Source organism: Eptatretus burgeri, chromosome 6 (assembly GCF_056783735.1).
Source record: "Eptatretus burgeri isolate ZD-2024b chromosome 6, Ebu_testis_v1, whole genome shotgun sequence".
In the NCBI taxonomy this organism is placed as follows: domain Eukaryota; kingdom Metazoa; phylum Chordata; class Myxini; order Myxiniformes; family Myxinidae; genus Eptatretus; species Eptatretus burgeri.
In genome coordinates, this window is record NC_140966.1 from 75,774,097 (window position 1) to 75,789,212 (window position 15,116).

The 15,116-nt window shown below is 52.1% G+C and overlaps 1 protein-coding gene across 1 annotated transcript in view; it reads left to right on the top strand.

Annotated features, from left to right (window-relative positions):
* Window positions 1–8,253: 8,253 nt before the first annotated feature.
* The window catches only part of LOC147025094 (uncharacterized), a 46,690-nt gene continuing 39,827 nt past the window's right edge, over window positions 8,254–15,116 (top strand). The window contains exon 1 of the mRNA XM_085885714.1: window positions 8,254–8,538. Coding sequence (XP_085741840.1) covers window positions 8,386–8,538 — 153 coding nt within the window. The 5' untranslated portion in view covers window positions 8,254–8,385. The remainder of the gene's footprint in view (window positions 8,539–15,116) is intronic.

Sequence of the window (15,116 nt, forward strand, 5' to 3'; positions counted from 1 at the left end):
TGGCAATGTGTTGCTGTTTCAATGTTAAAATTGTATTTTATTGTTCTCCAGTCAAAAATAAATTTGTCCGAACTATTTTACTCCCGACAAATTATTACTATAAACACGTGGACGAGAAAACACGACGGTACCGAATAATCACAGAGGTGCGTTAAATAATAATATTGTTGTGGTTACCAAATTCGCAAACCACCATTCAGGTCCCTTAGGTGAGGTATCTCGGCAAGTATATGTGTAGTTAGGCCCAAACCCGTTGTCTAGTGGGAATACATGTCATTTATACGTGCTGCGACTCTTCAGGATAGCCGTTTTTCTTTTACTATCTTTATTTTGGACCAACCGCCATGATTACCACCACAACCACAACATCCACCACCAACCACAACGCCGCTTCACCACAACCGCCACGACCTTCACGTCACACCTCGCAACCGTAGCATCGCCACCGTTCTTGCCCCGCTGTGGGTACCGGTGTTGGACTCGTGCAGGGCGCACGTTGAACAGCGTGTACAAAATCACGGATTTTGTGCTTCAAAAACGGATCAAAAACGACACACGCCCACTTTTTGCCGTCCAATCGGTGAGCGAGGGGCGATTTGGCCCCGCCTCCAGAACGATCGATATATGCAAATTTGTGGATCAAAAAGCCTTCACGCCCACTTTTTCTCGGGCCAATGGGGAGCGAGGTGAAAGGTCAAAGGGAGGGGGTCAAAGGCGAAGCTACGGGGGGATAAAAGGACCGTGTTCGTCAGTCAGAGCAGTGTGGAAGTCTGGAGCCCGAAGCCTGCAGTAGCTGGAGAAGCTGAAGAGAGTCGAACGAGGAGAGCCAAAAGAAGAGTCCAGGGTGGAGAGTTCAGAGGCGGAGAGGCGGCAGCGGCGAAGGCAGACGAGAGGGTGCTCGCGACGGTGCCGGGAGCTGCACGCCCGAGGAAGGCCGGCAGCGCGACCTGGCCGAGGTGGAGACGCACACCAGGGATAATAAAGATCCTCTATACCCCGAGCATCAGCAACCCCCTCCTGTTTCCCCCCGCGCTGAGATAGTGCGACCAAGGGGGCCCCTTTTCCCACCCCCTGCCAGGCACTGTCCGCGAGGACCGCGGAGTGAGGCGCCATCGCCGCTCCGCGTCTCATCACCAGACGGGTAGGCGCGACCCGGTCTCGGCCTCAGGCCCGCCTCATTCTTGAGGGTATTTCTTTTCCTTGGTTTTGGGTATGTGTTGTCGGCGCCGTCTGTGAAGTAGAATTGTATAAGTGTTGCCGTGTGCTCGGTAGTCGGTATTAGCTCTGCACTGTGTTTTCACTTTTATATTTGCTTTTTGTGTAAATGGAATTGTGTTTTCTTTTTTTTGTGTGCATTTGGTGGAATTGTATTTGTGTGCTTCCCGTGTGCCGCGAATAAATGTGCTTTATTGTTGAACTGTTCTCCCGCTTCGCTTCGTCTTTTCCCCCATTGAACCCTCATCTTGCTTCACGTAAAGGGTTGGTAGAGTGGGCTGAGTACGCCCGATAATTAATCGAACCGTCGAGGTCGACGATAACACCGCTCGGTTATTCTGATAGTACGGAACGGGTCGCTTAAGTGGCCCGTGTCCGAAGTCGACCTGCGGCGAGGTGCGATCGCCCGGTCTACCCTCCGCGTGGGTACTTAGGTAGGTCGAATTTGGTGAGCAACCCTATCCCACGCGGGGGCTGATTGGCTCGATCGCGGTGAGACCGAAAGGTCCACCCGTGACTGGTTCCCGGCGTTAGTCCGAGAGGGTCACGACTGGATTGTCCGTCCGGTGGGCGACGTGCCGCGATTCGAGTTACGTGGCCGTCGCACGCCGGCGGGCGCGAAATCCGCAACACTGGTGTCAGGTCGTGCGATACAAATTCATCGCCCTCCTCGCGGCACTGGTATCGGAGAACAGGAAAACAGGCTCTCCTGTCTCCGGCTAAATTCACGGGAATCGGTCCAGGGGTGAGAGAAGCGACCCCCGATTCCCTCCAAATTACGAGCGAGCAAATTAACCCTTCACGAGAAGCAAGATGGCGTCTCAAGGCGAGCGGGAGCCGGGGGTATTGGAAATGTATATGTGTAGTAATGTAGAATCCATGGTCCAGGATGGAATCCCCGAGCAGGAAATGTTGATTGTGCAGGAACACGGACTCGCCCAACTGAACCCAGGGCCCGAGGTGGGTGCGGCAGCGGCCGCGGTGTATGACACCTCCCCCCCTCTCCACCAAGACCCTTCCCCAACCCCTGCCGAAACGGCTCACTTGAGTGCATCCGACATGGCCCAGCTATTCACCATGCTGGCACAAATGAATGCGGCAATGACAAATGAAATGAAAAACGAAATGAAAGGCAATACACAACAAATAAACGAAAAGATGGATACAAAAATAAACGGAATGGAAGCAAACATGAAGAAAGAAATGAAAAAGTTCCGGGGTGAGACGCAGAACATGGGCCGATGCCTGCAGGCGGGCATGAAGGCCGTGACAAAGGAAATAATAGTTGAGACAAGGGAGGTAAAGGGTGAAGAGTTGGCAGTGACGGAAGCCGGGAAGGGAACCATAGAGGAGAGACTACACGAGGAAGACGGGGTAAGTGACGCACACACACACACAGAGGTAGTGGAGGATAATGGGGGTGAGCTGGCGGACTGGGTAGAGACCCAGTGCGAGCACCTGGATGGCCTCCTCCAGGAACGAGGGGAGGGAGTCTGCCCCCTTGAGGCGGATCACGACCAGGTGAGTTCGGTCGTGCTTTGCGAGGTCAGGGGAAGGAGTGCTGTGGACAGGTGCACTGAGAGCTTGGGGGGTATAGAGGCCCCGGAGACCCTTGTGGGGACACGAATCCCCAGTGTGGTTGTCCCTGTGTGTGTGTGGTGCAAGGCGTGAGTGCGTCCCCGTGTGTGGAAGCGACCCCGTGTGTGAGTGGTGTGGTGGCGATGGTGCCAGAGTACGTGCTTCCCAGCACGCCGTGTGTGGATGAGGCACCGTGTGTGAGTGTCGCCATGTGTGTGGATGAGGCACCGCGGGTGAGTGCCCCCGCGTGTGTGAGTGAGGGGCCGTGTGTGGATGAGGCACCGCGGTTGAGTGCCCCCGCGTGTGTGGATGAGGCATGGAGTGCGAGTGAGGCACCGCGGGTGAGTGCCCCCGCACGCGTGAGTGAACGGCCGTGTGCAAGGTCGCTGTGTGCAAGGGAGACCGTGTGTGTGAGAGCGGTATGTGAGGGAGATGTCGGTTGGCATGCGGGAGCACGCAGCCGCATCTCCCGGTGTGAATGTAATGGTGTGGACTGTGTGCGTCGTAACACGCAGGTATGCGTGTGTGGAATGGAGACGGAGACGGCGACAGAGGAGAGAAAGCCGTGTAGCGGCTGTAGCTGTTTCGGGGACCGTGCCGGGTTCACCCAGCAGTGAGCACGAGGTTCGTGCTGTGCAACGCACGAGACCGCCACGTGCTCGCTTGCGAGAGTGAAGTCCCGGTCCGGAAACGCACGCGGTGGATTTGCCGATCCCGCGGACGGACAGAGTTTAGGCAGGATAACGGATTTGGACCGGACGGGTTCTCCACGCGATCGTGTGTGTTAAGCTCCAACGGGCAAAGCACATGCGTTCGCGTGGGGAACCCCTCGAGACGTGGGGCTTGTTTTTTTTTTATGCGCACGGTGACGTCATGGCTGCACGTGGGGTTGGAATCCGGCAGGTGGGGTATCTCTGCCGGATGGTCCCGTCCAAGGAGGGACGAGGAACACGTGCAGCTGCATGACGTCACGGCCAGGTGTAAAGTGCGCGAGCTCTGAGTTGCCGCGCAGGTGCTGCGCATGGAAAAAAAAAAAAGCAAGCCTCACTTTCGGGTGTACAGGATTCCTGGGCAAGGGGTGAAAGACCCCCTTACCCTGGGCACAGGATGGAAACTAGTTAGGGGGAAGGGTTAGCTTAGTTAGACCGACTTCATGGGGCAGGGGTAAGTCCTCATGGAGTCCGTGGAATGGATTAGTTAGAGGGATTGTAGCCAGATTTAGGTTGGGAAATAAAATGAATTTTTGAGTTAGGAGACAGTGACAGACTTGTGGATGTGTAGAGGGGGTGTAGTTTAGCGACGTAGTGTTAAAAGGAACGTGCTGTAGTGTAAGGGACGACGTGGGAGCACGAGTTAGTTAGGGGATGCAGATAGAAGGATGGCAGAGTTCAGCGGTGTGTGTGTTGAAGAGTTGGAGAGTTGTGAGGTGAGTACATGGTGAGTGAGTGAGGCCAGCGGGTCTGTGTGTATGGAGCGAATGGGGAATGCATGGTGCGATGAGTGATTGGGGGGAGGAGTGACTCCCGCCCAAGGGACCCCGGGGTCAGTGTAGAGTGAGTTAGCGGGGTTAGTCAAATTGAAAAATGGAGGTCGTTTTGTTGTTGGTGGGAAAGTAGGCTCGAGACCCATTTGGAGGGGTGCAGGAGCCCTGTTGACGGGCTTGGGAGCGTGGCTGCGAAAGGTGAGTATCGCTGAATGGGTACCCCGGGCACCAGGCTAGTCGGCCGCGGTAGGCCATGGGCCCATGGGGGGCCGGGATAGAGTAGTGGGCACGGGTGCGCCTGCTTGGTGCGGGGGCCCGGAGCGCCATTGGCCGCGTGGGCAGTGTTGTGGGCACGGGTGACCCTCGGAAAGGGGCCCGGGAGGCCGGCCTGCCACGTGTGCGTTTCAGGGGAGGTGCCATGGGGGGCACTCCCCGGTGTTAGGGAGCTGGTAGGCTCGGAGGCAGTGTAGTGCCCGGGGGTGCCATCGTCGGAGATTCGGCAGAGGGTCGTGCCTGCCAAAGGGAGCCACGTGTCCCAGCCAGGAGACCGTGTGAGGGCACGGAGAGAAAATTGGGGGGCGAGGCCCGAAATTGTGAGGACACCAACACAGGCGACGGGAATCTGGGTTTATAGAACCAATAGTTTAAGCGAGAGGCGCTTGTTGAAAGCCCCGGGGTAGTTTAACAGTTAAATGGTTAGGGTAGATTAGGAGATGTACCCCTCCGCACCATCCATCCCCTCGCTCTCGTTGTGGGCCGCTGGACCCACTTTGGTTATAGATCGCCGAACTCTGTGGAGGCCATTCTGAGGCTTCGTTGGGCCTCGACACAGGACGTTAGCTCTCCCTTATTCCCCTCCGGGAAGGGAACGTAGGGGTTGGGAGTAGGCTAGGTGACAGGATAGGTTAGCAGAACAAGGACGATAAAGGGGGTTCGGGGACGATTTATAGTGGGGGAGTAAAAATGAAAACAACAAAAAAATAAGTTGGGGCTAAATTGGGGTTTGACAAATTAAGGGAGTGGGTATGTACAGTGACAGGCAAAGGCGATAGGTTGGGAGGGAGACGGGTAGGTAGGTCCGAGCCCGCCTTCCAAGTGGCCAGCACCACCGCACTCCCTCCACCAACTTCCACTGACGGCAAAAGCTGGCCAGCTTCATCTGCTGGCTGTGTTACTTCAAGGCCTGTGCCGGCCAGTTCATCTGCCCGCTATGTTTGCCTGCAGCGGCCTTCTTCTGCGGGCTGTGTTTGCCTGCTACCTTTGCCATGCCCACTGCCCATGTTCACCAGCCCCGTTCAATTTTTGCTTTGCCCCCCATGTTCATTTCCATGTGCGCCAGGATCAAGGCAACAGTTTGCAAGCTGCGAGAACTGCCCTGTTGGCAGCTACAACACGGGCCTGCAGTGGCAGCCCGTGCACCGTGTTTTGCGTCCATCCATTCATCCATTCATTCGTTGTGCTCATTGCGTGTGCCACTTGAGCTGGCACGGAGACTGCGTTTGTGCAGCCCATGCACCGTTGTGGTTCACTGCGTTCAGTTCAAAAGGGAAGGCCTTGGACTGCGTGTGAGCAGCCAGCCACGTTCCCTGTCACCTGCATCGTTTGAGCCAGAGACTGCATGTGGGCAGCCAGGCTCCCTGCTAACTGCTTTCTTTTGCAGAGTTCAATGATCCTGGGCCATGGTTTAGTGTAAAATTTGTAAGTTAAGGTTAAGATGTACTGTAAATATGAGTGCGCCCCCGGCATGTATGTCTTAGCGCCGGCAATTTTATTTAAGTCGTCCGTGTGAGTGAGTTTGTTTAGGTAGTTACTCAGCCCTCAGGTTATTTATTTTGGGGACATGAATACCATGAATGTCGCACTCAGGGATCCGTAGGTAAAATGTACTAGGGGAAAACTACACATGATGGCACACGAAAATTTGACGACTCGGGACGAGTCTGTAAAAAGGGGAGGGGGTAGTGTTGTGGTTACCAAATTCGCAAACCACCATTCAGGTCCCTTAGGTGAGGTATCTCGGCAAGTATATGTGTAGTTAGGCCCAAACCCGTTGTCTAGTGGGAATACATGTCATTTATACGTGCTGCGACTCTTCAGGATAGCCGTTTTTCTTTTACTATCTTTATTTTGGACCAACCGCCATGATTACCACCACAACCACAACATCCACCACCAACCACAACGCCGCTTCACCACAACCGCCACGACCTTCACGTCACACCTCGCAACCGTAGCATCGCCACCGTTCTTGCCCCGCTGTGGGTACCGGTGTTGGACTCGTGCAGGGCGCACGTTGAACAGCGTGTACAAAATCACGGATTTTGTGCTTCAAAAACGGATCAAAACGACACACGCCCACTTTTTGCCGTCCAATCGGTGAGCGAGGGGCGATTTGGCCCCGCCTCCAGAACGATCGATATATGCAAATTTGTGGATCAAAAAGCCTTCACGCCCACTTTTTCTCGGGCCAATGGGGAGCGAGGTGAAAGGTCAAAGGGAGGGGGTCAAAGGCGAAGCTACGGGGGGATAAAAGGACCGTGTTCGTCAGTCAGAGCAGTGTGGAAGTCTGGAGCCCGAAGCCTGCAGTAGCTGGAGAAGCTGAAGAGAGTCGAACGAGGAGAGCCCAAAGAAGAGTCCAGGGTGGAGAGTCCAGAGGCGGAGAGGCGGCAGCGCCGAAGGCAGACGAGGGGGTGCTCGCGACGGTGCCGGGAGCTGCACGCCCGAGGAAGGCCGGCAGCGCGACCTGGCCGAGGTGGAGACGCACACCAGGGATAATAAAGATCCTCTATACCCCGAGCATCAGCAACCCCCTCCTGTTTCCCCCCGCGCTGAGATAGTGCGACCAAGGGGGCCCCTTTTCCCACCCCTGCCAGGCACTGTCCGCGAGGCCCGCGGAGTGAGGCGCCATCGCCGCTCCGCGTCTCATCACCAGACGGGTAGGCGCGACCCGGTCTCGGCCTCAGGCCCGCCTCATTCTTGAGGGTATTTCTTTTCCTTGGTTTTGGGTATGTGTTGTCGGCGCCGTCTGTGAAGTAGAATTGTATAAGTGTTGCCGTGTGCTCGGTAGTCGGTATTCGCTCTGCACTGTGTTTTCACTTTTATATTTGCTTTTTGTGTAAATGGAATTGTGTTTTCTTTTTTTTGTGTGCATTTGGTGGAATTGTATTTGTGTGCTTCCCGTGTGCCGCGAATAAATGTGCTTTATTGTTGAACTGTTCTCCCGCTTCGCTTCGTCTTTTCCCCCATTGAACCCTCATCTTGCTTCACGAAAAGGGTTGGTAGTGGGCTGAGTACGCCCGATAATTAATCGAACCGTCGAGGTCGACGATAACACCGCTCGGTTATTCTGATAGTACGGAACGGGTCGCTTAAGTGGCCCGTGTCCGAAGTCGACCTGCGGCGAGGTGCGATCGCCCGGTCTACCCTCCGCGTGGGTACTTAGGTAGGTCGAATTTGGCGAGCAACCCTATCCCACGCGGGGGCTGATTGGCTCGATCGCGGTGAGACCGAAAGGTCCACCCGTGACTGGTTCCCGGCGTTAGTCCGAGAGGGTCACAACTGGATTGTCCGTCCGGTGGGCGACGTGCCGCGATTCGAGTTACGTGGCCGTCGCACGCCGGCGGGCGCGAAATCCGCAACAATATATTCGTACACCCCAACGGTCGTACACGGATATTACGGGATAGGTTTTGGGGTTTAGATGGTAAGACTTCGATCAGGACCCACTTCTCAGTTGGTCTATGTAAAAAGGTCTCCTTTACATTCCTGATCAGACGATACAGTTTTTGCACTTCATCGAGTGTGCTGTGTGTGCTTCAGACCATCAGACGGGATAATTTGCATCTGCACATTCAGCACTAAGAATTCTTTAAACAGTTTATCAAGCTAATTGTCAAAACTTGCGTTATCCTTTTCTCATCGCTGTGGTTTATTAATAAGTTTAAAATACTATTCTAAATGTTGGAACTGGATGTTGGGACTCCCATGTGGATGGACCGGAAATAGATTGGGAGCGATCCAAGTCGTACAATTATTTATTTATATATACATATATATTAACGTGTTGCATCATTCCCTCGTTATTTGCGCTTCATTTTCACGGCGATTCAATGAGTGGACCTTTTCAGACTCGGTTGTTGCGACAATTCGGTCTTCCGAGATTGTCACCTTTCGGATGGATCGTTAAGCACCTTTTGCAGCACAACAACAGATTGGTAGAGCAAGCTGCTGTGAACCTTGCGCTCTTGGAACCTGACCACCAGGTATTTTTGCACCTCACACAATGATCTCTCGAGATTCTGTTAAGATAGATCGATGTATGAGTGATCGATCGAATAACGCCCAATAAGTCGCTTCTCTTATTGTTTTTCGTCCTGACATTTGTTTTGTGCATCGAAGTTTCTGAAACCTTGAGGTTCAGCTTTGATTCTAAAGTTAATGTTTCACTTTGTTTTCCTTTACCAATCATTACAAGTGAATACTTTTGTGTGCAGGTAAGTTAATCATTATGTTAGAGACAAATTAATTGGTGTGTTTTTGGAGTTATATGCACTACTGAGTTGAAAACTGGTGTGTATACTGGGGTGTGCACCGGAAAGTTTTCGATGGTTAAAAAGAAAAGTTATAATAATTTCTCCTATTAAAATATGCCAATTATTTCTGGGAAAATTATCCCATCCATAATTCTTGGAAAAATATCACTTCCATAATTCTGGAAAAATGTCCGAAATAAGTCCGAAAGGTCACGGGTCCCTTATCAGACCGTGGTCGCCAATGCCTGTGTGGGGTAGGGTTAATTGCCTAATTTCAATACACCTAAGTACCCACGTCGTCAAATTACCTGAGAAGTCACACCCTCGACGGACTCCGTCGAACCGGGTCGCTCTTGCGACCTTGGTCCAGTGTAACCGAGCGGAATTACCAGAGTCCGTCAGTCCAAACGACAACTTACGGCACACGGCCTCCCTAATTCTCAATACGCACCATGCTAAACCAATGAAAGAAAGTGACAGACAACGAGCTGGTACATTGAACAATTGGGGGTGGGGGGGTATTTATCATAGGGGCAGGGGAGCACAAAGAACAGAGTTATCCGAATATGAGAAATGCAATTTACAAGGAACACAGGCACTTAACAGTTTCTACTTGCAGACGGGGCCCACGGACACACACACACACACACACACACACACACACACACACACACACACACACACACACACACACACACACACACACACACACACACACACACACACACACACACACACACACCCAAAAGAAATGGACCCCGTGGGGTCTTTATTCGGTCCCTCAGCCCAGGAGGGAAAGGACGAGCTGGGGACCAGGGCCTTGTCAGGTACCTCTCCTCCTTGTGCGGTCACACCAGACTCCAACCCACCACAGTGGGTCTCGAACCCACGACCCGAAGTCCATGGTCCCACTACCCTGGCTGCTCGGCCACCACAACCACGAGGAGCCACCGCAAAGGACCGCAAACCACGACCGAGACCAAGACACCAAGACCGCAGATGAAAAGCAATCGGCCATGATGACTGCAGTACTCTGGTCTTGACAACCACTCTACTCTCCTTGACGAGGCGAACCCTTCATCTGGCTGGGGTGGAGCCGGCCCTCAGGTCATGAGCCTCCTGATTGGACGGGGCATCTCAGGGGGTGTGTCGGGGTGTCTCGGAGGCCCGCGCCCTCCCCCCCGAAGAGGCTCTGGAGTAGCTTTCGGCACGCTTGCCCCCCATTGGCCGGAGCGCCTCGGCTCTGCTCACCCTTCGCCCATTGGCTGGAGGAAACACTCCATGCCCTTCCTCAGAGCAGAGCCTCGATCTGAAGCGATGGAAGCTCTGCCCACGCCTTCAGCCAAAAACACATAGGCAATGCAGTCGGTGGTTTGAAGAAGTGAAGGGGATTTGTTGTAAAAAAACCAACTATAAACAAACTTCGCAATGCACACATGTAATTCCTGTTAGACATAGGGGATGGGACCCTAACTATAACACATACTTATCGACATAACTGAACTGCGGGGACTGCAGACTGTCTGTGTGCAGAAGGCTTCCAAATCCTTAACAATAGGATGGCGCCACCACACACACACACACACACACACACACACACACACACACACACACACACACACACACACACACACACACACACACACACACACACACACACACACACACACACACACACACACACACACACACACACCAAAAGAAAATGGACCCCACCAGGTCTTTATTTCGACCCTCGCAGCCAAGGGGATAGACAGGCTGGAGGTCAGAGTTTGGCTGGGTACCTGGCCGCCTCGTGCGGTTACACCGACTCCAACCCACCACGGTGGGACTCAAACCCACGACCCGGAATCCAACGAGCCCACGGTCCTGGCTGCCATGAACGACGATCGAGCACCACGATCATGGCTGCCACGACCACCACCACCACGAGGAACTCCGGGAAAGACCGCAGACCAAGACCGCAGACGACGACGACTGCAGACCAAAAGACCAAAGGGCAAATCGCGACCCCTTTCTCCTCCGACAATTCCAACCCAACTCCAGCCCAACTCCAGCGAACACTCAGGGGAGCCCAGTGATTCTTATCCCTCCCCTGGACGGGGTGGGGTGACTGGTCCCCTGAGGTAATTTTTGCCCTGATTGGACAGGGTTTCATGGGGTGATATCTGTCCCCCTCTGATCGGACGGGGAAAACCCTGCCTTTCTGGGGCGGAGTCGGAGCTCTGACGTGATGAGCCTCCTGATTGGACAGGGTTTCGTGGGGTGAAGTGCTGGCCATCCGTGATTGGACATGGGGGACCCTCTTCCTTTCCTGGGCGGAGATGGTGTTCTGAGGTGAGGAAACCTCCGCCCATGTCCGTGGTCGAATGCATGTGGGCAATGGCGTCGATAGTGAGAAGTGAAGAATTGATTTGTTGGCGTTGGGTATTGCAAAAAATCTAAGGAGAAAGAAACTCGCAGTGTGCGGACACATCAATCCAATAAACATAGGGGAGGGTTCTAACTATAAACACAGACTTATCGAAATAACTAAGCCTTGGGACTGCTGTCTGTTTGTATGCAAATGGCTTCCAGATTCGTAACACTACCCCTCCCCCCCTTTTAATAGACTCGTCACGAGTCGCAAATTTTCATGTGCCATGCAGGTGTAGGTTTTCCCCGTGTACATTTTACCTACGAATCGCTGAGTGCGACATTTGTATACATGTCCCAAAAATATATTACCTCGTGCGCTGCGTAACTGAACTAACAGACTCACTCAGACAACTTAAATAATCTGCAGGATCACCTACCTGGGCTTGGAGCGGCAGTGTGTGGTGGGTTTGAGTCCTGCCACACCGGATCGTCGAAGACCACGTGAGGCGGAAAGGTCCAAGAATAGGCTCTGACCTCCAGCTCGCCTTTCCTCGAGCTGGAGGCCTCCAATAAAGAACTGGCAGGTCCGTTTCTTTTTGGGTGTACGTGTGTGTGTGTTTGTGGTGCCAGTCTATTAAGTGAAACTGTATAAGTGCTTGTACATAAATTGCTATTCCTTCATTATTCGGTTAACTCTGCCTTCTTGTGTGCTCCCCTGCCCCATTATAAATAAATATCCCTTTTGTTAAATGTTCCAGCTCGTTTCTGTGTTTTTCATTGGCTTGGCACGGTGCGTATTGACAAATAGCGAGGCCGTTTGGGCCGGTAAATTGTTCATTTGGTCCGACGGGCCTTGGTAATCTCCGCTCGGGTTACACACAGTTGGGGCTCGGTAACTGCTCGTTCCGCTCGAGGTCCGTCGAGGGTGTGAATCACCCGGTAGCTTTGTCCGCGTGGGTAATTCAGTATATTGAAGTTTGGCAATTGACCCTACCACACGCGGTCGAATTATTGGCAATTCATGGTCCAGTAAGGGACCTGTGCCTTTCGGACTTATCCAAAAGGCATGGCCTCAATTCTGGTGTGTTCGTTGTAGCCGACTCCACTGCTCCCTCTTGCGGTCGTGCTCGCCACCGATACCCAGCCCCGTAACAATAAATAGTGTAACAAATCTTATTATAATCTTATTCTTATAATCTTATTCAATAAACTAGGCTGTAAAAGCTTCCTTACGAGTTGCAAAAGTTTCAAATTCAAATGTAAATTAACTTAAACAGTCTTCAACTTTTCCAATTTGTTTTTCTAACCACACACGCCAACAAACTCGCAAGGTTTACCGTTTACCTGAGAAATCTTTCAAATGAAAGTTTCAATTAATTTGTCACCATTTTGAATACGAATACTTCAGTTACCAGACTCCCACGTCTCCTTGCATCCCCGCCCTATGCCCCCGGGACAAAATTAATAAAACAATTCCCCACCGGCCACCCCCAGGATTTGATTTTCTGCATTGTCCCTAGGGTTGCCCAGGGGGGACGGTTACAAGAAGAATTGATTAATGCATTAAAAAATGGCGATCTGATCATCTGAACATCTATAACAGTTTGCTTACAATATTTAAGAATATTTACATCGTAATGAAACGAGTTGTTTACGTCAAAATTGATGAAACGAAGACAAAATTGAATGTTCCTTCTGTAAATCTTATTAATCTCAGTCTCACATAAGATATCTGTTCACACAACATATAAATGAGCACGCGTGACGCACATGCGTGTCCACTATTTCTCGCCATGATGTGGGCTGAATATACCCCAACAGTTTTGGAGAGCAAAGTGCAAACAGCTAAAGCCGGGTTAACCAAACGGAAGCTAACTATTAAAGTAACCTTAAAAATGCAAGGACCATAAATGTAACCTGAAAAATTTGAGGATAATAATAATAAAGAGACGTGCAAAGTCCTATACTCCCATAGAAGTCAACTGACTTCTATGTAGTGTTACGGAAATGGCCCCTATGGAACTACTAAATATTGGATTAGCTCATATCCCCCATTAAATGCCTGCTTAGCTAGGTGGTTTGGTAAAGTGTACGTTATATGTATGTCGGGAGGTGTAATAAACTGTTGTTATGTTCGTACAGTGGTGGTGAAACGAGAGATCCCTCTTATTCCTACCCCATCCTGGGATAGGCCCTTCCCAGTCGGCTGAGGGGGTGTGGCCTGGAGAGAGGGTGTGGCTTGAGGGAGGAAGTGACGCGAAGGAGGAGGAGTTTGTCGGTTTCGCCGAGAGAGGCAGGCTCGGGTCTCGAGGCGAGCAAACGAGAGAGGAAACAAAGGTTTCGTGAAAAGGTTCGGTGTGTGGAAACAGTCACTCTCGAGGCGCGCACGTGTTTTGGAAGCCAACGAACGAAGGAGGGACAGTGTGGAATCTGCCGGTACAAAAATGGCAGTCGGCTTTGAGAGCCTGCCTGCACGTGGAGTCGACGATCGACTCGTACGGGGAGGTGATGGACAGGTTCGGCCGGCATCTGGCCGCAGAGCCTCCGTACTTTCTCAACTCACGCTCGACACGTTTGTCGATCCACCTGCGGAGTTCGGCACCTCAATTTGGGCCTTGTCTGGTGAACGGGCCAGGCCTGGATTTGTATGCTGGAACCCTGGAGAGAGATCAGCTGAGATCAGAGATCAGCTGCCTATCGTCGAACTTGCGTGGGGCTGGAACGCCCTGAGGAAGGCGTGTGCACACGGTGACTTGAGAAGGAAGAGTATGGCGCCGCTATCTTGCCGCGTGGCGCGTTCGAGCTGGGAGTTCGAATCTGTGGACATCCGCTAGTTACGAGCAACATTCGTGCTTTATGACACTGTCTTCTCGTCCATGAAACCTCACCAAGTACTCTGTCTTGTCTTGCATGCAGGCTGTTTGTCTTTGTCTGCACGTGTTGTAGAAGGCATATTTCGGTAGCGATCCCCTCGAAACCTGTAGACCGTGGTTCCCTAGTTAAGAACGGGTTGAGGTTTGTTAATAAAAACAGTCGTGAATGTTGCTTGTGTTGTGATCCCCGATGTTCCCCAATAAATATGCTTAATTCGTATGAAGTTGCCGCCAAAGATTAATTCGTGTCGCGTCGAGGAACGATCCGTTCGATTGGCATATAAAACCAAAATGGTTACAGACTGGCAGAAAACGCTCGGCATCTGACACAATCAGTCTGTAACCAGGGGTTCTATTTCCCAACTGGCAAGGTACAAGGATTACGTTGGTATCGCTTGCCCATGCCTAAATATGTGGAGGCCCCTGGGCAACTGCCCAGCTTGCCCATGCCGAAATCCGGCCCTGCAGTTCTGTGCTGTGCCTGGAACACAGGCATCATCCCATCTGACTGGAAGAGGGGCCTTGTTGTCCCTCTCTGGAAAGGGAAGGGTGATCGTCAAGACTGCAACAACGACCGAGGGTTGACGCTGCCCTCAGTGCCGGGCAAGCTCTTTGCTCGGACAATTATTGATAGGGTTCGCCACCATCTGCTTCAGCACCCGCGTCCAGAGCTGTCAGGCTTTACACCTAAGAGGTCAACGATTGACTGTATCCTTGCTCTTTGGGTCCTCACTGAATGCAGATGAGAGTTTCGGCAGGGGCTGCTTGCAGCTTATGTTGATCTCTGTAAAATGTTCGACTCAGTGAATCGGGATGCCCTCTGGAGGATTATTGGTCGAACTAATCCGGATCCGACTCCTAGAATTTTAAAGTGATTCTTCACCATTGAGAGATTGGGCCAAAAACGATATATAGCACGATATCTCAAAAATTTATGGACGGATTTGGATGAAACTTAGTGGACACGTTGGGTGTGTGACCATGACGAATTGTTTCGATTTTGGTGAACATCCGAATCCGGATCTGGAAAGGAGAATTATGTAAATTTTAATGTGATTCTTCACCATTGAGAGATAG